The sequence below is a fragment of the Coenobita brevimanus genome, chromosome 112 (genome assembly GCF_032717465.1).
Source record: "Coenobita brevimanus isolate Jiangsu-jjx chromosome 112, ASM3271746v2, whole genome shotgun sequence".
Lineage (NCBI taxonomy): Eukaryota > Metazoa > Arthropoda > Malacostraca > Decapoda > Coenobitidae > Coenobita > Coenobita brevimanus.
In genome coordinates, this window is record NC_137065.1 from 674,545 (window position 1) to 697,326 (window position 22,782).

Here is a 22,782-nt window from a genome sequence, read left to right on the forward strand (position 1 = left end):
ATTTCATTGAAATTCACTGAGAACTCTTGGAGACATGGTGTGAACAAACAAACAGAAAGTTCTGGATCACAATCAAAATCTAATCAATTGTTCAATGGGCCATATCCTACCCCTCCAAAAAAATTTCAGCAAAATCCATTCATAATGTTTTGAGTGAGGTAATCCTGCTAACAGGCAAATGGACAAACAGACAAACCAACCAACGTCGGCAACAACATATCCCTCCTGGTGGACGTAAATAAAAAGAAATCACTGTCATCATCATCATCATCATCATTATCTAAACTTCCTTCTCCTATCCAAGGATGGGGTAAGGTAGGGCAAGAAAAAAAAAGAAAAGAAAATGAAAGTAAGAAAAAAAAGAAGGGAACTAATTAGGAGTATGTAAAACGTTCAACTTTTGCCAGATCTTGACATGCTAAACCCTGAACAGAAAATTGTATAAAAAACTGTGAAGACCTATGAGAAAATACTGTACTGTAAACCTTAAAAATTTTGCAGATCTTGATATAACTGAGGGGAAAAAAAAAAAAAAAAAAAACAGTGGAAAAATAAGCCAAAGACAAATAACGGCTCACAGACTATGCTCTAAAACCTTATAAAATTCAACAAATCTCTATACACTAATTCCTAAACAGACACCCCCATAGTTTATGGTGAAAAACTAAGCCGATGGAAAAAAAAAAATCTGAGCCCATGCCTAAACACAAGATCATATATATAAAACAAATGACGAAAAACTCGGCTCCTCAAGTGGCTGTCCCTCCACTGCTGGCTGTCTGCTGCTCTACTGAAAGAGAGAGAATACATTATCAGTGCATGGCTATTGGTTGCCATATTCCTACTCATTTTCATCACCATCATCACTGTCATCTTCACTACCACCTCCAACACTTCATGAGTCTGACTATCAGTTCCTGTATTCATCATCATCACTTCAAAATATTATCAATCTAACTATCACTAACTATATTCATCATTATGATCACCATAGCCATGACAGAGCCCAGTTTTGTATGTGGCCAACTTCTATACAACAAGTCCTCCTCATAATCAATTTTTTAATGAATTGTGTTAGCAAGTTCAAAGTAAAATTACAAGTACATTATTACTACTACTACTACTGCAAACTATACTAAAACTGTACCTTTATACGCATACTCCAGTGCAGTTGCTATGGTGCGCATGTCGGCCTCGATAGTGGTGGCCCAGTTCTGCACATGACCAACTTCCTTCATTGAGTCGGTGAAGGAGGATATCAGGTTAAGCCACTGGGAGGTTTGGCGCTGGAAGTTGGTTGCGTTGTGTTCCATCTGATTTGCCTCACTGTCCAGCCGCTTCTGGTTCAGGTATGCTTGTGCCACGCTGCCAGAGTATGGTAGATGTAATGATAATACTGGTGGTACCAAATTTTGGCACCTCGTGGGGGAAATTACAGGGCTCCAATCGGATTGAGCCAGTGAAGGTTTATATCCAAGGGATGGTTGGGGTTTATTGCTCATGTAATGCCACTCAGGAATAAGTGAGGCTGGCCACTCTCATCTTAAATATTAGGACCAACTTGCCTAGCCCTGGGCTCCTACGCTCCTCACGGAACAATGTAGGTTTGGATGATGAATGAATGAATGATACTAGTACTACACTACTACTACTACTACTACTACTAATAATAATAATAATAATAATAATACAGTAATAAAAAAATATTGATAATACTACTACTACTACTAATAGTAATAATAATAATAACAATAATAATAATAACAATAACAATAATAATAATTAGTGGTAGTCGGTGAGGGTGCTCACCATCCACTCACTCAATGTAGTGCCATTGTCGGGTGCCTGTCCTTTCCTCTCTTCCTTCCTTCCTCTTCTGTCTTTCTTTCCTTCATTCTTTCCTCTTCCTTCTGTCTACGGGTGACTCTACAGTACACTGAGTGACAAGCCAAATGGTTTCCTGTACATCAGGAAACCATTTGCTATGCTGGATGGCAACCATATAACCAAATTATGGTGCCTGGTTGTTTAGTGGGTAATTAAGGTGCTCCAACCAGATTGAGCCTGTGTAGGTTAACATCCACGGGGTGGTTGGGGTTTATTGCTCACTCAGGGATGAGTGAAGCTGGTCACTCTCATCTTAAATGTCAGGACCAACTTACCTAGCCCTGGGCTCTTACACTCCTTATGGGTTAACACAGGATTAAATGATTATGATGACAATTAGCCTAGTGCTAATAATGTTGGAAAGGCAAATGTGAAGTTATGTGTGCAATATGTGTAGACCTATCAGGTGGAGCCAGGATTCCTGGGGCTTGAATGGTAAATGAGGCCCATTCAACTGGACCAACTTTGGATAGTGTCTCATTCTACCATTATTTTTCTGGCTCTGAATCCTGTCTCACCGCAGTCTAAGGTAGGAAATGAAATCTGGTAGCAAAGGAAGTAGAATGATGATGATGACCATGACAATGATGATGATGACCATGATGATGATGATGATGATGATGATGATGATGATGATGATGTGAAACAATACAAGCCTTACCCAACATTAAGATGATCAACAAGCGCAAGGGTCAGGTTACTACTGGCCAAGATGGCATCCTTCCTTCGTTGCTCTGTAAACATAGAGAAACTTCATTGCTTATTGTCTTGTCTGTTTTTGTACTTCTTATACAGTATTTTTCTTGTCAGTTCGAGGCACTTTTACTAAACTACAAAAAGATGTCTTGTAGAAAGTAATGGTAAGGCTATATCTAACCTCTCCAATAAAATAAAAAAAATCTAACCCAAAATGAACAAAACTACCTGGAGATATAAGAATATAATGCAACAAACATCATGGAACTGAAAGGTTAAGCACAGGCTATCAAAAGTTTATACACTGCAAGCAAACCTTCCCTGGCTGACCTGCCAATCCAACCGTATCCTATCCTATGGTTCTGAACTCCATTTAAACTTTAGCCTAAACCCTCCTAAAAGTCTAAATGCAGCTGCTTATGATCATCTGGTGGCCAAGAGAGAAAAAAAAAACTAAAAGGGTTATATATATTCAGAGTACCAGGATGATTACATCCAATAACATATTTTTGAGGAAAGTAAATGTGGCAGAGAAAACCTCAGTTAATGCACTTTTTTGGGGGGACACACTTTTGATTAGCATGTACAGTATGATGAAACTGTGACTTCCCCACCATAAATGCAATAAAAAAATGGACATAATCCACATCAGGGAACATGGTGTCTTACTGTTCCCATCTATTCTAACTACCACTTCTGCATCACCGTTACAAAAGCCTGAAAATAACAGCTGATTTATCATCAGATGGAATGTATGAAATTGTTCTGGAAAGAGGTAAAGAGAGTTAGAGGGGGTGATACAGAAGTTAGTCTGGGAGTGAAAGATAAAAATGGTACCGTAGACTGCTAGTGGAGAGGAGTGAAAAAGTGAGCAGATGGAGAGAACACTTTAAGGTACTGTTGAACATTGGCAATGAAAGTAATGCGAGTATAAGAGGCTGGAGAATGGCTAGGAGATGGAGGGAGGTAAGAAGAGAGGAAGAGATCAGTAGGATGGAAGTAGTGGAAGCAATGAGGAAAGTCAAAATGGGGAAAGACCCAGGAATTTATGGAGTGTGTGGCGAAATGCTGAAGCATGGGGCAGAGATAGTAGGACAATGGATGTGCAAGATATGCAGATTGGCCTGGGAGGAAAGTCGAGTCCCGGAGGACTGGAGGTCAGGTATAATTATTCCCTTGTACATAGGAAAATGGAAAAAGAAGTGTGTGGTAATTATAAGGGCATTTGTATTCTGGGTGTAAAAGGAAAACTATAAGATAGGATACTTATTGACAGAGTTAGGGAAAGAACAGAGGAATTTGTAGGAGAAGAACAGGGAGGTTTTAGGAAGGGAACAGGTTTTGTAGATCAGATATTCATTCTTACATCTTTGGTGGAAAAGTTTCTACAGAAGGGAAAGAAGTTACATGCAGCCTTCATGGATTTGGAGAAAAGATATGACAGGGTGGATAGACAAGCAATGTGGAAAATATTAAGAATACAATATATGGAGTAAATGGGAAGCTGCTGAATGCTGTGAAGGGCATGTATGAGGGCGCTAAGGTTGCAGTGAGTGTGTATGGTGAACTGAGTGAATTTTTCTATCTCAATGTTGGATTGAAACAGGGATGTCATGTCTCCATGGTTGTTCAACCTGTTTGTGGATGGGGTAATAAGAGATACAAGGTAGGGCAGCATATGTTGGAGTGGCCCTAATGAGAGAGAGCAGTGTTTGGAAACTTCCTGTACTGTTGTTTGCAGATGATACTCTTTTGTTAAGTGAAGATGAAGGGGAACTGCAAGGCTTAGTGAGTGAGTCTGGGAGAGTGTGTAAGAAATGGAATCTAAAGGTGAATGTAGGGAAGAGTAAAGTTATGGTCTTCAAGAGAAATGAATGTAATGTACTGTACAGTGAGGTTGGATGATGAGGAAATGGAAAATGTGAGTGCATTTCAATACTTGGGTAGTGTGATGAGTAAAGAGGGAAGTTTGGAGAGTGAAGTGCTTGAAAGGGTACAACAAGTAAGAAAGGTTGCTGATTCTTTAAAGCAGTGATAAGACCTAGGGAAGTAAGCATGAAAGTAAATAAGTCACTGCATCATAGTATTGTGATACCCACTCTAATGTTTGGAGGTGAAGCTTGGATCTCCTTGGAAGGACACAAGTCAAGAGTGAGAACAGTGGAAATGTTATGTGAGAGGAACATGTGGAGTTACATGGAGAGACAGACTGACAAATGAGAAATTGGGAGCATTGTGGTGTGGATGTGGATGTCATAGAAAGTGTCAGGAGAGATACAATGAGGTGGTCTGGCCATGTGGAGAGGATGGAGAGCGAGAGACTAACAAGGAGTGTTGTGAGTGAGGTGGAGGGGGGGAAAGCAAGGAGGAAACCGGGGATGAGATGGAGGGATGGAATGGAGGGGCATATGAGAGAGGAGGGTGTGAGTTGGGAGTAGGGCAGTGAAATGGCAGGGGACACGATACCATAACATGGAGGCAATTAGTTTATGGCCACCACTTACAGGATTAAGGTGTCTGGTTATAGACAGAGAGAGACATGGATCATAGGAACAGCCCCTTAAAATGAAAAATACATTAATACATTTTCATAAAAGGTTTACAGAACATGTGAAGGAGTAATGTACCTTGCTCCTCTTTACGCGCCTGCTGCCTCACTTGGTGCTCCTTTACCATTGATGACAACATCACTCCACCTCAAGCTGAACCTCAGCAATGATATACAGTACTGCAAATACAGAGGGTAATTATTAATCTCTTCAATCCAATAACCTATTTTATCAGCGTATTCTTCCTCCCTTCTCACAATTTTATTCATCTGTAAGGACCTACAGTAATGAAGAGGTTATAATCGGTAACCAACCCAAACTGAATAAAATTGTGGAAAGGTACCAAAAATAAATATAAATGGCATCCTCTGATTAAAAGGATTAAATAATAAAGCACAGGTCCACTAACTACATCATCCATATAACATTAACACATTTCTGCATCACTTGGGTTAAGTTGTAGCTAATTCACTTTACGTGCCACAACCTCCTTGCCAATTCTCTTTCACTTCTTTCTGGTTGTTTTCTATTTCTTAAAATAATTTTTAAGATGATAACTTAATATTTTCTGCTGATGTTATTTTCCTATAATTTATATCTATCAGTATGTTTCCTTTCCTAATGTGTGTTGTTCCTCAAGCGTAATGGTGAAGATTTACAAAAACCTCCCGGTAAGGTACTCAGATCTGCTGAAATTCACTTTGGCTTGTCTAACCTTAGTTAACCATAAACCTGTCTCACCTAACCTAAATAAGTTTGAAGTAACCTAACCTAATATTAATCCTATACAGTAAACAGGTAGGTGAGGCAATGATTTGTTATGTGTGTGTGGATGACTGAGAAGATATATAATGGATGCAAAAGCATACAGAGGTTGGAGGAGTGGACTTTCGAACCACCACTTGGTAGTGGTGAAAGTCAAGGTTCATTGCAAAGGAGGGAAGGACAGGAGAAAGTAGCCCATACAATGAGGGTAAAAAGGTTGCAAAAGGATGAAAATACGGCAGAATATATGAGACAAGTTGAGGAGCAATTGGATAAATATGATTTGGAGATAGGGGAGGTGGAAGGTGTGTGCAAGATATTCACTGACCAAATCTTATCGTAATGCTGCTTAAACTAAACCATTAATTTATCCGTTGTTCCAAAAATACTAAACAATAATTCAAAATCTATACATCTAGCCTACTGGTGCAAATGTAAATCAATGAATCACACACACAACCATGGTCATCCATCCTAAATCAGTCATCACTTGGTCAGTTTTCCGAAGTTATTCACGGTACGAATCTCAAACGTACCTTTAGGGCGAACTGACCACGTTTATATAGACACTGCACCAAAAAAAAAAAAAAAATGCTGTCAACGTCCACTTAATACGTTGATTTGGACGCTGTTACTCCATATAAAATAAATACGCACAAAATTCCAGCTTTGTTGATGTTCTTGTACCATTCAACTGTGAATCCAAATTTTGATGGCTAGAGAATCCGGATTTGACCAAGATACTACCCAAAACAAACTAATTTTGAAATTTATTAATGGATCATGACAGAAATTATTAAAAAATAAATCTCCTTTGAGTACTTTGAACAAGAAGTATAAATATCTTTTGAATATTTTTTAACCTGATTGTAACAGATCTGGCATTATCACCAACCCAGTATTTTCACCAGTGTAGGAATTAGACAGATTGACTATATTAAGATTTTACAGTACTGGAAAAGGAAATAAATGGAAGACTGCCCAAAATACTGCTGTTACCAGGCATTAAAGTTCACCATGACAATGGCAAACTGATGACATTGAGCCCGCTGCAAGTCATTAAAGCAACCATTCTTTTATACCAAAGTATAATCTGCATCTTATCACTTTATCAGCTCTCACAATCCAAGACTTTCTCTTTCTGTCTCTCTCCCTCAGGCATTAGGACTGTGTGAGTCTGGGTAGGTCTACGGTTCTCTGGGGTACGTAAAAAGCTTCGTAGTACATTTTCATTAACGACTTATTCTGCATACTGCACGCAAAAATTTTCTTGGATTAGGGTGTTGGCCTGCATATCCTCTTCCTCGTACATGCTTTTATAACGCTTCACATTTCAATATCATCTTAAATTATTGCATCAGTGCCATATAAATCACAAAGAGTAATTGTGCAACGACTTCACCTGTCACTAATAATATGGCCCTGCATCAATTACCAGGCTAACAGTTATAAGCTGGCTTCTCCCCGTAGGAATAATGATTTCTGGAGTATTAAAATCAAGATAATTAAGCATAATGTTAAAAGTATTTGTAGCAAGTGATAAGGTTAAACAGTCACTTGCATGATCAGTTGCATGAAGTCTCAGATATTGGTTGCAGGTGTATGCATAGATATACAGCATAATCTCCTAAGTAACAAATACATGGCAACATCATGCAACAGTTTGCAACATCAGTAAGTTGTGGAAATAAAACAAAATTTGCAGATCCAGCCTCAAAAGTGAAGGTTTTCCGATGCCTCGTAATACGTGACACCATTACCACAAGGCGGTGGCTGAATCGGTAGAGGAGCGGCTTGCATTCTTAATGGACCCAGGAATGAATCCCAGCTGGGGCAGGGAACAGTTTAAGGATTTGAATTTCCTGAAAAGCAGACTTTCCTGATCTACCAGATGACCCGCTGACATGTCGTAAAAATACCCCCACTAATACCAATACACAAATCCTGTATGAGACAGCCCTAGCATGTATTCAGTATGGATGGTAGGTGTTAGCGCCAAAGTGGTGACATGTGGAGGTGTAGGAGGACCACAGCAGCTATCAAGTATCCATTGATCAGACTGAATAATGTACAAAGAATGTTGAGAAAGTCAGAAAATGCATACTGAGTCAAGGAATTTCAAAGTCGACAGAAAAATATTTTATTTTGTTTCAACCCATACTCATCCAAGTCAGTTTTCTGGGGTTCTGGAGTTAGATCTCACAATAAATAAATAAATAAATTAATAAATAAATAAAAAAATTAAATAAACAGATTAATAACAGATGCAGTCCTCATAAAAGAATATATAGCTTCAAGGGTTGAAAGTAAAATTTTACAACAACAACAAAAAAATGCTTATCTCTTATCTTACATGGTTATCTTACCGTCTGGGCCACACATCAGCAAAAAAAAAAAAAAAGACTACGTTTGAAGTGAGAGTGGCCCAGTGTGTGTATCAGTAAAGTTTTTTAGTTCCATCACCAGGAGCTTGATGATTCGTCTCACACATAGAAAGTACGGTACCGAGGATGAGATGGATCAATATGGTGGAGAGGTATATGGGAGAGAGGGTGTGAGTTGGAGATAGGGCAGCCTGATGGTGGAGGACAAAGTGACATGGAGGTGATTTGTTTGTGACCACCCCTTCCAAGATTGAGGCATCTGACTATAGATAACTAGACAAACTATTCAGCTTGATAGTCAAAGAAATCTGTAAGGAAATGGGAAAAACTGGTAAACTGTAGTAATGACACTAAACATCAATTTTACCCATGATTTCCAAATACCAGTCAGATGAGCATGTAAAATTTCAGAAAATAAAAAGTTAAATCAACTCTTAAAAAGTATATGAGAGAGGGGAGTGTGAGTTGGGAGCAGGGGAGTGAAATGGCGGGGGACAGGGCGACTTGGAGGCGATTTGTTTGTGGCCACCTCAAACGGGATTGAGGTGTCTGGCAATAGATAAATAGATAGATAGAACTCTTAAAAATTCCTACAGTTCTTACCAGTGTCCCTGGGTAACAGGACTTTGTTGGCTCATTTCCTGCTGAAAAAGGGAGAGGTGGTAATTTTAGGTCAAGCTGAAGTAGAGAGATTATGATGCTGCAACTGTAAACTTGAAAGTAGTGAGTGAAAAAATAAAATAAGGTTGGTAATGATTATGAACTTGCAGTCAGTGTCTGATTATGCAATTTTAGGCCAAGTATGAGTGGACAGAGTATTGCCTAGTAATTGTGAACCTGCAGGCAGTGGGTGAACATACAACATGAGGTGGGTACTACAGGCGTCGAGGGGTGCATGTCAGGTGGTGAGTCAGGTGTCAAGGGCTCGTGTATGTGCACCAGCCATCACACAACTGCCTCGATACTACTCCACACCTCTCAACCTACTGCCAGGTAAGTTATGCACATAAAGTACATATTATACCACGTGGATGATATTTCTTTACTTTTTTTTCTTACAGTGAGTCCTCATTCTGTATATATGTATATTTTTCAACCTGTTCCTGCTCAGCCAAAAAATTCTTGATGCACTGTTCTGAACACATGCTTTCTTGGCTGGAGGAGGCCCAACTGGGATTTGAGTAATTTTTCATTCAGAATTCTTTTTTCCAAGTTCCGTGACACAATTTCCATTAAAATGCAACTTCAGGAGGTAATCTGACTCAAATAGAAGCCGTATGCCAATTTAACAGGTACTTTTCCCATTGTAATGTTAAAGTGAGTGGAGAGAGACTGGAATTAGTTAGAGAGTTCAAATACCTTGGTACAGTGATAGAAAAGAGAGGAAAATGTGCAAAAGAAATGGAAAGTAGAGTGACCCAAGGAAGGAAAGCAGCTGGTGCTAAGAAGGCCTTGATAAGAAACAGAGGCTTGAGTGTTGCAGCTGCACAAGGCTTACATGAAGTAGTGTTAGTGCCAACTTTAACATATGGATGTGAGACTGTTGTGTGGCATAAAAATGAAAAGTCAAGAGTGAGAGCAGTGGAGATGGGACTGCTAAAGAATGTATGTGGAGTATAGAGAGTGGATGGGGTACAAAATAATGTGAACTGTGAAAGATGTGGAGTGAGGAAGTCTGTGGATACCAGAATCGAAGAGAGTGTACTGAAATGGTATGGTCATGTGGGGAGAATGGATATCAATAGAGTCGTGAAAAAGGTATATCTGAGCAAAAGTTGAAGGAGGGAAGAGGCGAGGTAGGCCAAGGAGAAGTTGTAGGGATATAGTGGATGAGTGTGTGAGGAAGAGAGGTATGGAAGTCAGTGAGGCTAGGGGACTGAGAAGAGATTGAGCTGGCTGGATGAATGTTGTGAGAAGAAGTGCATGGTCAGGGATTTGGCATCCCTGTTTAATGTGACAGCATTCAGATTGACGCTATCGGATACATTTACGTGAAGCTACAGCATGTGGTGTTTTTTAGCGTATCAGATAGAGCCAGGATTCCGGAGGCTTGAATGATGAGTGAACGGAAGCGTGGCCCTTTGGATTGGGCAGACATAGGCTGTCTGGACTTTGCTACTCCTCACCCTGCCCTAGGGTGGGAAAGGAGGTCTGGATGATGATGATGATGATGAAGACTTTTCACAACAATTTGCATTCATGTACAGCTTCAGTAGGTAATTTTTTGTGATACAAGCCACTTCATATTGCATGAAGGGGCAAGTCCACAATAAGTTAACAGAGAAATTATCTACAGCATTAAAATTCCATTGTTGCCCATGTACCGGGTACTTCATGTGCGAGTCCTCTTTTAAATCCCTGGTTATGTCCTTACTGACAGTTTATACTAATGAGACTATTTATGCTTGAGCAGATGTGGACTTTGAGGAACTGAATCAGATGTTAGAGAAAAAGTCCATCACACTTCTGGATGTGCGTCCCCCTGAGGAGCTTGAAGATGTGGGCATGATACCCCAAGCCAAGAACCTTGTATGTAAGTTGTATGTAATTTTAGTCAATGCTGTTCCATTTCTTAAATTTTTGTGCTAGTCATAGCTACGTGTTCGTTAGCACTCAATTTTTTAACAGAATGAGGTCACTTGTTGGCATATCATAGTGGTGAGTTATCACTACTGGGTATTATAACAATATACAGTAATATACACCTCAGATGATTATCCCCAACTTAGGTGAAACTTTTCATAGTCAAAAGTTACTGATGGTAGTATCAACCCTTCTGCCTTTTCACTTCCACAAATCATTTACAGTGCAGCCACTGGGCATCAACATCCTACTGTCTGATGAAGAATTTAAGGAGAAGGTTGGATTTGATAAGCCCAAGAAGGATGATCCGATTGTAGTGACCTGCCTGCTGGGGATTAGAGCTCGTACTGCACAGCTGGCTCTTATGGCTGCTGGATATACTAATGTCAGGTATGAGAGAGAGAGAGAGTGAATGGGTATGAATGAGTGAATGAGTGAGTTTGTGGATGAGAGGAGACAGAGAGTTTGTGTACTAAGTGGGAGAGTTTGTGAGTTGAGTATGTGAGTGAGAGATAGAGTTCATGAGAGGGAATGAGTGAGTGAATGGGTGAGATTGAGAGTGAGTTTGAATAAAATAAGTGAATATGTGTGTGAAAGGAGAGTGTTTGTGAGCTAAGTGAAGAGTTTTTGAGTTGAACGAGAGAGTGTGGATTGAGTGAGTGAGTAGCTACAGAATTAACCCATCATTTTTTGGAGGCTATGTCTTAGCTTTTCCATGCTCCCTAACACCACCAAACTCTCCTATGTCTCATATACTGAATGTTCTCTTGCAGGTTTTTCAAAGCTGAGTAGTGCTGCCATGTACAATAAATCCTTAATAAAGATTAAATAAGCAGTGTGTTAGCAACAGTATACAGTATTACATTTTTATGTAGTATATATAATACAGTTGTGGTTATTATAGTATATTATGGAGAAAATAGTATCAGTGTAATTCGAATAGGCAGTCTTTCTGTAAAGTTTTAGAGCATCGGAAAATTGACAGAACAAAGACACTCTGTATTACTAAGAATAAAGTACTGTATACATGGCATACTATACTTTGGCCCTATGCTTGTCTGATATGATAGACAGAGAAACTGACAGATAAGACGGATGAGCTGATGTGGTGATTTGTTTGCAGGCGGTACAAGGGATCGTTCACTGACTGGCTGGAGAAGAAGGGACCTGTTGTGTTCCCAGAGAAGAAAGAGGAGACCAAGTAACCTGCTGGCCATCAGGTGATACATTTTGTTTTTCAGTAATACTCTTCATAATTACTTATTATAGTTTGTTCACTTTATAATGAATTTCTTTTCACCTGACAGATCCACTACCTCTTTCAGCTGGCTTGGACAGGTCATAGTGATTAAACTGACTAGTAACCAGGGAGACTCATATCTATCTCATTACTAAGGCTCAGTGATTTTCTTACTACTACGACTCAAGTTGTAGGAGTGGGCCAGTTCCATCAGATGAAAACCTACTGACTATAGACATACAGTTGCCATCTCTCCGTCTTGAATGTTGAACTATAACAAGAGATGAATGCTAAAATATAGGGCAAATCATGAAGAAGTACACTGGAAAGGATGCAGGGCCATTATATTTTCTTACTTTGACACTGAAGTAGGCTGCACAATCACAAAAATCTTTGCCAAGTCAATGTGAATAAATTACAGTATATACTCTTATTATTCATGTACCCTACCTGTACTGTATGTTTAGGGGAGAGGGAGCAGAGGGAGAGTTAAGATAATCAGTGTTTGTCATTTATACTTTAAAAATTTTCAACACTTCTTGCCTTAGTGAAACCTGTTCCATTCATCACGGTGGAAACATACCTTTCCTTTTCATGATACCACCAGAGGATTTCATTTAGACAAGCAATGACCTTTTGGAGAAATGTAGTTACAAACCACAGTGCCTCCATTAATCTTGTAATGAAGTTTTAAATGCCTGCCTTTAACTCTGCCTGTATTTTACTCTTACTGCTGTCAGTCCACTTTATTCAGCTTAAGAGACAACTCAAAAAGAGGTTCAGTACTTTTCTATTTATTTATTTTTTTTAATGCAAGGAAGAAGGAGCCAAAGGCCAGGAGACCCCAAGTAATACTTAATAGTGTACTGAAAATATATTTATTTGTAAGTACAGTAGTACTTAAAAGTGTCACAGAAAAGTCAGCCATAACCACAGGTAACAAACCACAGTAGGGTAACAAAAGACTGTACAGTATAGTTAGGGAAAGAGTTACGTTGTTGTTGTTGTTGTAGACCAAGGCTCATCTTAAACATGAACCCAGTGGACTGCAGGATGAAGACGCCCTTCTCGTGCAGTCCACCATCCTCCTTTTGGGGAACAGGGTGAGAAACGATACACATATGTATAGCTGGGGGAGAAATGACAGATGTTTGTGTGACTGAGCAGCTGCTCAGCTGTATCAGTGTCACCACATGAAGGCATCCCTCCACACAGCATCATCAAGGAATTGTTGCTGTTGCAATGGACTGTATTTGCATTTGTGGTTGAAGCTGACTGAACCTTGTGGATTTTACGTACTATACATGATTCTCAAATCTCCACAGATATGCTTCTCGTACAGCTAATATAATTTTGTTGAAACAAGCTCAGAAAACTATTTCACCAACTACAAATTTAAACACAAACAATTACAGTAGATATACCGGTACAGTGATAATGATGTCATTCATTGTCATACTTTTACTGAATATGGTAAAGTGTATTGGAAGGTTGACCACATTAACATGATTGTTTGGTTGTTTGGTATGATATAACACCAAGATATGAACAAACTTACACACAAAGCTGGAGAGGAATGCCTTCATATGGTAGCACCAATATAACAAGGATCCCTCAGCTCCCTCCCTATCCCCCTTAAAGAGGATGGTAGACGACTATAAGAGAAAGGCAACTTCAGGGTACAGTGCACTGATTTTGCATTCAGTTGAACCTGTGGCCACAAAAACAGTTAATACATAGGCTGAGTGCTTGGACTTAGTCAAGCATAACCCTTACCAATGTCTGTCAAAATATTATCATTTAGAATGCATTCCTGTCCATTTCAGATTTAACACATCTACAGGTATTGTTAATAAAAGGATCTGATTTTTTTTTTTCTGACTCTGGGCAAAGGCTTCAGGGCCTATCCCAAAGCCCAATAGTCCTCCTACACACCTCCACACATCACCACCTTGGCACTAACACCCACTTCCATTTTGAATACAGGCGAATTTTTAACTTCCATGCTCACTTTCTTATTTCTTATGACTGCTTTCAAAGAACCAGCAACCTTTCATCCTTGTTGCACCCTTTCAAGCACTTCAACCTTCAAACTTCCATCCTTACTCATTACACTGATCTAATTACCCATATATGTAAATGACTTTCAGTGGTCATCCATTTGACTTACATGACACTGGGATGTGCATCATCATCATCCTGGCCTCTTTATTTAAAATAATAAATAAAAGAGAGAGAGAGAGAGAGAGAGATACCAAAACTCTGCCTTGCCTACTTAAATGTGGCACTGTCTCATACATATAAAATTACACCATACCTCCTCATAACACCTTCAGTCCAGTAACTTATTTTTTTTACTTCATTTTTGCTACCTCCAGAACAATTATACCCAGGTCAGGCAGCAAAGGGGTTAGTAAAGGATTTATATAAACTCCCCAGCTCACAAAAATCTACCCAAAGCTGAATAGAGCTGTCTGGAAATAGCAAGAACAGTGAATGTATCATTGGATTGAAGAGCTTAAGAAATCCTCATATTGCACAAACTTTCAAATCCAAAACATTCAGTTCCAAAGGCTTTATGGGAATTGGGATGTTTGGGAGAGTGAAATGATAAAAAGAACTATGGGAATCCATCCATCCATCATCCAATCCTACATTCCCCCATGAGAAGCGTAGGAGCCTGGGGCTAGGCATTAAAAAAAAAAAATAATAAAAAAATAAAATTATATTAAAAGTAGTCTAGAGTACAGTGAACAGTAATTACAATGAAGTACTTTGCATTAGTAATTTATCATCTGCTCTTATGTCTACAAAAGAACAGTGTCGTCAAGTATGTACTGATTCTGTGAGGGCATGTGATATCAGCGCCCCTCTGTAGCATTAAAAAATATATATATATTTTGGAAAATGGAGGTTTCAGAAATCAGATGTCTGGACTTGGTAGTTTGTATTCTCTGTTAATAATGGCCATTCTTTTCCAGTGTCAGAACCAGACCCATCAGCCACAAACAATACTGCCTCAAAACTGTTCACAGCTGCTGGAGATGCATAACAACCTGCAGTCCATCATTACCCTTGCAGTCGTTATCAGTCATTATCAGTCAGCCAGATCCTCCTGACAGAAATACCGGGCAACAATGCAGATGATGATGTTGAGTTGAGGCAGGTGCGGGTGGTCAATGGACGACTGTATGAAAATAAAAGCAGCTGTGATAAAAAGCTTCAACAACTTATTACATTATATATGGAGACTGCAAAAGATATCAGTCCATTCCAAACTAAAATTACACCTGACCATTACTCACACCCTTCTACACTTGCCCATACTTCCTCACTTTAACTCCATCACCTGGAAGTTGTTAGTCAGCTTGTTTTCATCTGATGGAACTGAACCAATCACACAACTTGAATCTGAGGTCAAGATTACAGGAAATTTGATGAGCCTTAATTATGGGACAGGAATGAGTCCTCTTGCCTACTAGTCAAAGTTATCCTCCAGTCTGATTACAACTGGCCATCAACCAAGCTGCAAATGAGTTATGGATCTCTGTTTGGTGAAATCAAACCCACTACATATTTCTAATCTGGAGCTGCCTCTAGTTACAGGTAATGGAATTAAGAGTAAGGGGGTATGGGCTGGCTGGGAAGGATATAGGTCATGGCTGAGTGTAATAATAAATTGGAATGAACTATACACCTAGACAGAGTCTCCTGAGAATGTTTATTTGTATCATAAAGAATCTATAATATTTTTGTATATTATAATTAGATGACATGATTGTCTTCCCAATAAAGGTAAAAAATGTCAGAAATTATTTCTTCCAATCATGGCTGACAATATACACACAATCCATAACTGAAAAACTCAGCTGACTCACCAGTGCAGATCTGATCTTGGCACACATCCTTGCTATGTGTCTTATCTGTGAGCAGCTTTCAGGTGTGAGTGGCTTCTCCAGGCATGCCAAGATGGCAAAGAACCAGCGCCCTTGAGCTGCTGAGAATCCAAGCACTTCCAGCCACTGTGCATGCCACTCTAGTAAGTTCTCTAGTCCTGGCTGCCAAAACACATATCAATCAAACATAGGCCCATAGTCCAGGTGACTCGACTTAACCCATCATCATCATCCAGACCTCCTTTCCCACCCTAGTGAGGTAAGGTAAGGTGTAGACAGCCAGAAAAAAAAGAAAAAGACAGAATGAGATACTAACCAAAGATTGCTAATTTATTTAGTGCCTCACATCAAGTCTTTCTGGATCTCTAGACCCTACCTCACCCCACTCTAGGCTGGGATAGGCCTAGACAACGACGATGATAAGTCTAGACAATGACAATGATGATGAAAAGGTGTAATGAAATTTACAAAGCTACACTTCTTTCTTAATATTTATCCCGCACAGTACACTTTAATATCCTCTTGTATGCTTGCTCGTACCTGCTTAATGTTGAGTACGATGCTGAGGAGAGGTTCCGTGCCCTCAACTAGTGGGGGTGGCGTGGCGTCCTGATTGGATTTCTGCAGAAGGGACAACTGAAAGCTGTTGCCAAAACACAAGCGGCACCATTCTTCATTGTTCTTTAGTCCAGGCTGCAGTATGTGAAAAAAATAAATAAAAAATAAAAAAATACAGTACAATACGCCAAGAAACCATTTACAACGCTGAGTGGTAACCATATAACCAAACCATACGTGCTCCCTACGTGTCACGTGGGTTGGTGGAGGGTTAGTGCCCCTCCCTGTACAACAAATAACTCAGAGTCAAGTGGCCACCCCGTATGGGATTATGGCATCTGGCAATAGACAGATAGATAGACAATTAATCCCCGCTTTGTGTAATATTTTCAGTTTGGTTTGCCTTAAAATTGCTGTTTCTACATCTGTAATGCTTAGCTGTAACTAATGACTGACACTAGAATATGATGCCTGTTATGAGGAGGTGCTATGGAGCTGCAGTATTGCCTAATTCTTGTGCTGAGGTATGTGAAATAAACTACAAGAGGGTGAAAATGTGGGTAAAGTGAAAAAATAAACTACTGTACTGTCCTAACACAAGTATGGGATTTGTTCCAGAATATCACAACTTCCATACAAATCATACTATAAACTGAAGCAAATGTCAAATCAGCTTTAAGGGTGGCAATGGATCTTTAATAGGCAATTCTTCAGTAATTTACTGTGACTTATGGAAGAAAACATTCTCAAGAACTGTGACTTATAACAACAACTTACTGTAGTGGACTGATACATTTATGCCTTCATGTGGTGGCAATGATATAACCAAGGGCTCTACCGCCTGGTTATATGAACACCTCTCAACTCCTTCCGTGTCCCACCGTGTCCCATGAAAGGACGATAGTGGACTGCAGGAAAAGAGCAACTTCAGTCTGCAGTCCAAAAGGGTGATAATGATATAAGGCTGGGTCCACAACAAAAACAACTGCTAAAACTTACAAGCACAATAGGAGGCTTTGGTATCTTTCCTGAAGCTCGGAGCAACGCTATGTGCGTGCGGAGTTTTGAGAAGGATGCCATGAGCTCCTGCTGGACCTCCAGGGTTGGGGTGAAGCCTTGAGGTGCCGCTGCTTTTTCCTCTTTCTGTATTGGCAAATACATGATTATCTCCTTCAGCTCACACTTGTACATTTAACTCCACTCCAACATGACCCACCTGGTACTGCACATGACAGTTCAGTTTGAAGTCCACACCCATAACCATGATCTATGACTCAGATTCATAACTCACTGTCAAGCAGGAAAAAGAGGAAAAAGAGGCAAAGGCTTCCAGGGTGGGACATGCAGGACTGGTGCCAACTGTACCTTTTACTTAATTCTTGCTGGAGAGGCATGCTTTCACGTGATGACACTGCTATAACCAGGTAGCTTGACTACCTGGTTATACAAATAATCCTCAACTGGATCCCTGCTCCCTAAAATGAGAATGGTGGACTGCAGGTGAGGGGCAGTGTCAGCCTGCAGTCAACTGGGTTTGCAGTCAGATAAATGTAAGGCTACAACTACATACTATTGTTACTACCCTATCAATCTATCTATCTATCTATCTATATATATAAAGGCATGGCTGAATATGTAGAGAGGTGGCTTGCAGTTCTAATGGAGCCAGGCTCAAATCCCTGTTGGGGCAGGAAATAGTTTAAGGATTTGAATTTCGTACAAGCAGGCTTTACTGATCTACCAGAAGACCTGCCGACATGTAAAAATACCCCCACTAATACCAATACACCAGTCCTGTATGACAGCCCTAGCATGTATTCAATATGGACAGAGGGTGTTAGCATCAAAGTGGTGACATGTGGAGATGCATAGTATATGGGAGGGCTGCTAGGACCTGGAAGCAGGCCGTGAAGCCTATGCCCAGAAGAGGACATATATTAAAAAGTCAGAGAAACATACCAAGCCTCTCTCAGCTTGGGAGTCTTTTGACAAATGAGAAAAGTGACAAGTAGAAAAGTATAATTATTATGCAAACTTTTGTCTCCAACTGTAAACAACATATACCGTTTTTATCCAAGAACTATCCTAACACTGTCCCAGCCATCATGATGAGCATTATCTTTATCCTGACCTCTTTTTTTCTTTTTTTTTTTTCTTGACCCTAAGGATGAGGTGAGGCAGATTTCAGAGAGCAAGGAAAGAGAAAACACAACAGAGGGTGAACGGCACTAATCAAGAGCATGTACAATAAAAAGGGACTTGCACTCAGTCACTCACTACTCAGTCCCCTCGTATCCTGACTCCATCCCATGGCCACAACCACTGTCATAAATTAGGCAGAGTCTACAAAAGCAAAGAGAAAAATAAAATAAATTATATCAACAGCATGTTTACTGAAATGGGCCACACACCAATTTACTCACCGTTCAAGCCCTTGGAATCCTGACTTCACCTCATGGGCATGGACATCCACACATTTCATTTTTTTCTTTATAGATTGCACTCTCATTAGTTCTACCTCTGTTAGTTTTTTTCCTTGCCCTCTGGACACTATTTCATCCTATCCTTCGGTGAGAAAAAGGAGGTTCAGGTGGTGGTAATAATGATGATGATGATGATGATGACGATGATGATGATGATTTTTCCTTACACATGCACTTCACTTCACCTGCACAATATTGGTGTGTCGTCTTAGCTTCTGTGGTGCCACATCTACTGTTACCACTTCATCGCACTGACGAGCTTCCCACCTGCCGATATATAAAAAAATATATACAATCAGAAATGCTCCATCTCCCTACGTGTCAAGTGGGGTTGGTGGAGGATTAGTGCCCCTCCCTGTAAAACAATTAACTCTAAGCCCTTGGCCACCCTGTTTGGGATACATGGCGTCTGGCAATGAATGAATGAAATGCTCCGAAATAGCTTGGCCATGTGTAGATGACTGAGAATAACAGACTGACAAGCTGAGCATGAGAGTGAGGCTCTGGGGGGAAGGGGAGGGGAAGACTGAGGATGAGATGGAGGAATGGGGTGGAGAAGTATATAAGAGAGGGGTGTGTGAATTGGAGAGGACAGCCAGATAACAGAGGACTGTGTGTCATGGAAACGATTTACTTGTGGCGACCCCTTACATGATTATGACATCTGGCAACAGATGAATAGATAGACTGATAGACAGACAAAACACTTAACTTCCTACAGCAGAACATAATTACTGTACATACAGTAAACAGTACTAAACCAAATTTTATGATGATAATTATATATCCTTCAACTACTAACATTTAATTTGACTAAACTAAATTGTAACATAAGAAAAAAAAAAAAAAATCCTGAGTGTACTACCAACAGAACGAGGTTTAGCAAATGCTAATGAAGACCTCTGGCATTAACCTGAATAAATAACCATGTGTACCAACAGCAGCAAATGAGTTAAGTGAGGGGTGAGACAGATACCGGTACTAAAGGAGTTGATGAAGGCTCCACTCTGCTTCCAATTATGTATAAAACTGTGTGAAAGGGAAAATGAGTGGTGAGTGAGCTGGAGAGAGGGCCTGACAGTGGTGGAGAAGGCAACAAGCTGGTGATTTATATGTGGCCACCCACTATGGGGATTAAGGCACTGAACAACAGATAAACACAGACAGGTACACAAATATAAACAGACACACACACACAAAGACAGACACAGAGACATCCAGTGGGTCAACTTACACAACTTGGTGCAGGTACTCCTCAGCGGACGCTGGTGGTCGTCTGGGGTCAAAGTTGTCTGGCATGGGGCCAATGGGCAGGGCCAGCGGACGCAGATTTTCATCTGAGCTCTCACTGTCACTGGCCATTGTGTGTGAACTGATTCAGTGAGGTCTGTGGATTATGCAACAATCTGAAAATAATAGCACTCACTATTTAGTGGGTGTCTTGCAGAATAATTTGATCTTATATTAGGTATACACACAATGAGGTGGTTAAAGTGCTTGGAGGCAAAGTTCCTCAGTTAGGTACCTAACTGGGGACGGGAATGCCCTACTCCCTCCAGACCCATCTGACCTTTATGATCACCTGCCACTGTGTGTACCAATAAGGCTGCATACACAGACATAAGCAAACCAACATGGTGGCATATACAGACATTCTCTGACTGACAAAGATTTACAACAACTATTTATATAGCAGAAATGGTGGTAGAAAAAGAGATATAAGAACTGTTAAAAGGAAACTGTTGCTTAAAAAGGGAAGTTGACAGAAAAGTTTTCCTGAATAATCCACTCAACTATTTTCTAAAATCCTAAGATCCCATGGATTTATGAAAACAAAGCTATAATATATATATCCTATGGTTGAAGAAGAATACAAATTTTCTGTAAATTTTTTGTTTGAAAAAGTGGGTAATCTGATTTTTTCTAATCTTTCCACACTAATTTAGCCTAATCCAACATACTGTAACTTTCTAACCTGTTAATGACCCTAGCTTAAGTGAGGACTGTGACTGTCTGAAACTGTAAAAATACCAAACTCTGCAAAACACTGACGTAGAATATACTGACTTTACCATCTACTAACACCAAAACAAATGCAGGCCCCATTTTGCAAGCATGCACATAGGGTACCCGGAAAGATCTTTTGCGTTATCCATTAAATATGAGGTTATCAGTGTAAACTAAGACACGCAAAGATACAAAATTACTACTACTTTAACGTGTCGTTCACGGACACTCTCTGAGGTAACATAAGAATAGACAAAACGATAAGAACTCCATACCTTGCAGACCAATGTTGACGTTAGCCTCGTTCGGCTGAATGGCTTTGGCTTCCTCTTGGCATCGTTATTAAGTCCATGATTTATCCAATTGTGCCGAAAGATATATATATTGTGGATGAGTAATTTTGGCTGGCTGATTAATAATTTACCACTATAATCTAGTATTTGCCATCAGTGTTAGTGTTGTTATAAAGCCTGAAAAAAGAAGTGTTAGGAGTATGTGTTTACATATAAAATAAATTCAAGAATGATATATTATTTCAAAACAAAATTTCACATATTAAAATTATTTGTTCCAAGTAAATAATCATTGCCAAATTTACTATATTTGTGAGGGTGCATTTATAAAGGTACCAAATATGAAAATTGGTTGCATACTCGAAGCGTAGATACGGAGCTGATAGCCCGTTTGCACATTCGAATCTACAGTAGGTGCGGACAGCAGAGCCTTAGGTGTTTTACTACCCTTTGTGGGCTGGAAGACAAATATGGTAGCTAACGGTAACCCGGATGATCCGATGTCCTTGCACTAGGGAGGGGGGGACTCAAAGAAATGTACAGTAGGCTACGATCGATTTCCCGTCACATTAACTACTTGATTTCGCAGGAAGAACAAGGAAAGAAGTGTGATCATTAATCCTTAAAAAAAAAAAAAAAAAGCAAATCTTAGGAACGGAAGGAAAAAGGATCATAGGCTATGACTATTTTCTGATGAGAGGAGACGGGAAGGAACATTCAGAATCTTCCACGTCTCTAGCTCTTCCTGCTTGAAGAAATCCAAGTTACAGCAGCAAATCAATCTTGAATATGTCTGAGAATCCCTCCCTAGAATACTGAGTTAATAACCCGCCACAGACTCAAAGGCCTAAGTCTTGTAGCTGAGCACCAATGTTAAGCGTCTTATGGCATCTGCCCCAACTTGTACTTTACAAGGGAAGGTCATGCAAGGTAATTCGATACACAGAGAGGTCATACAAGGGTAGGACAATGTAAATGTGGGTGATGCAAAAAGTAAATGAACATAAAATATACACATACAAAACAATATAGACAGAACGAAATTAATATGGGTAAGGCAATTAATACCGAGGAGAATATATATATATGACAAAATTAGTACCCTATATAAAGGTAACTACGGATACTTTATGATGATTGGAATTTGATTTCCCATTGTACTGTATTGTTCAAGAGAGATACATATGACAGAGGGGGATTGTAAGCTGGGGGGAGGGCAGTGAAATGGCAGGGGACAGGGCGACATGGAGGGGGTTCGTTTTTGGCCAAAGGCGTCTGACAATAGATAAACAGGTAAATTGATTATAAAAAGGATATATCTCTTTTATTGATAATCCAAAAACAATATCAACAATCACCACTACAAAACTTAGGCGCTGCACAATCACAGTCACGAATAACCCCTTCACAACAATGATTTATTTTTCTTTTCTTTCTTTGT

At 39.8% G+C, this 22,782-nt stretch overlaps 3 protein-coding genes across 4 annotated transcripts; 1 reads left to right on the forward strand and 2 right to left on the reverse strand.

Moving 5' to 3' along the window:
• Positions 1-628: 628 nt before the first annotated feature.
• Blos1 (biogenesis of lysosome-related organelles complex 1 subunit 1) lies at positions 629-6,460 on the reverse strand. 2 transcript variants are annotated; one of them, XM_080286533.1, is made up of 5 exons: positions 6,434-6,460; positions 5,211-5,311; positions 2,549-2,621; positions 1,148-1,365; positions 629-787 (listed from the first exon to the last, which is right to left on the reverse strand). In XM_080286533.1, exons 2-5 carry the CDS (start codon positions 5,269-5,271, stop codon positions 750-752), a joined length of 390 nt encoding a protein of 129 aa, XP_080142659.1. In that variant the 5' UTR covers positions 5,272-5,311; positions 6,434-6,460; the 3' UTR covers positions 629-749. The 2 variants fall into 2 exon arrangements, with proteins under 2 accessions (XP_080142659.1, XP_080142658.1); XM_080286532.1 differs by having other exon boundaries at positions 629-790.
• A 611-nt stretch (positions 6,461-7,071) lies between these two features.
• LOC145418106 (rhodanese domain-containing protein CG4456-like) lies at positions 7,072-15,244 on the forward strand. The gene is made up of 6 exons (XM_080286638.1): positions 7,072-7,099; positions 9,125-9,274; positions 10,695-10,814; positions 11,089-11,254; positions 11,988-12,084; positions 15,086-15,244. The coding sequence occupies exons 2-5, from the start codon at positions 9,145-9,147 to the stop codon at positions 12,067-12,069; spliced, it is 498 nt and encodes a 165-aa protein (XP_080142764.1). The 5' UTR covers positions 7,072-7,099; positions 9,125-9,144; the 3' UTR covers positions 12,070-12,084; positions 15,086-15,244.
• Positions 15,169-20,403, reverse strand: Gem2 (Gemin 2). Its single transcript, XM_080286637.1, has 6 exons — positions 20,276-20,403; positions 19,227-19,308; positions 17,558-17,701; positions 16,541-16,693; positions 15,983-16,162; positions 15,169-15,291 (listed from the first exon to the last, which is right to left on the reverse strand). The coding sequence occupies exons 1-6, from the start codon at positions 20,401-20,403 to the stop codon at positions 15,202-15,204; spliced, it is 777 nt and encodes a 258-aa protein (XP_080142763.1). The 3' UTR covers positions 15,169-15,201.
• Between the last annotated feature and the right edge of the window lie 2,379 nt (positions 20,404-22,782).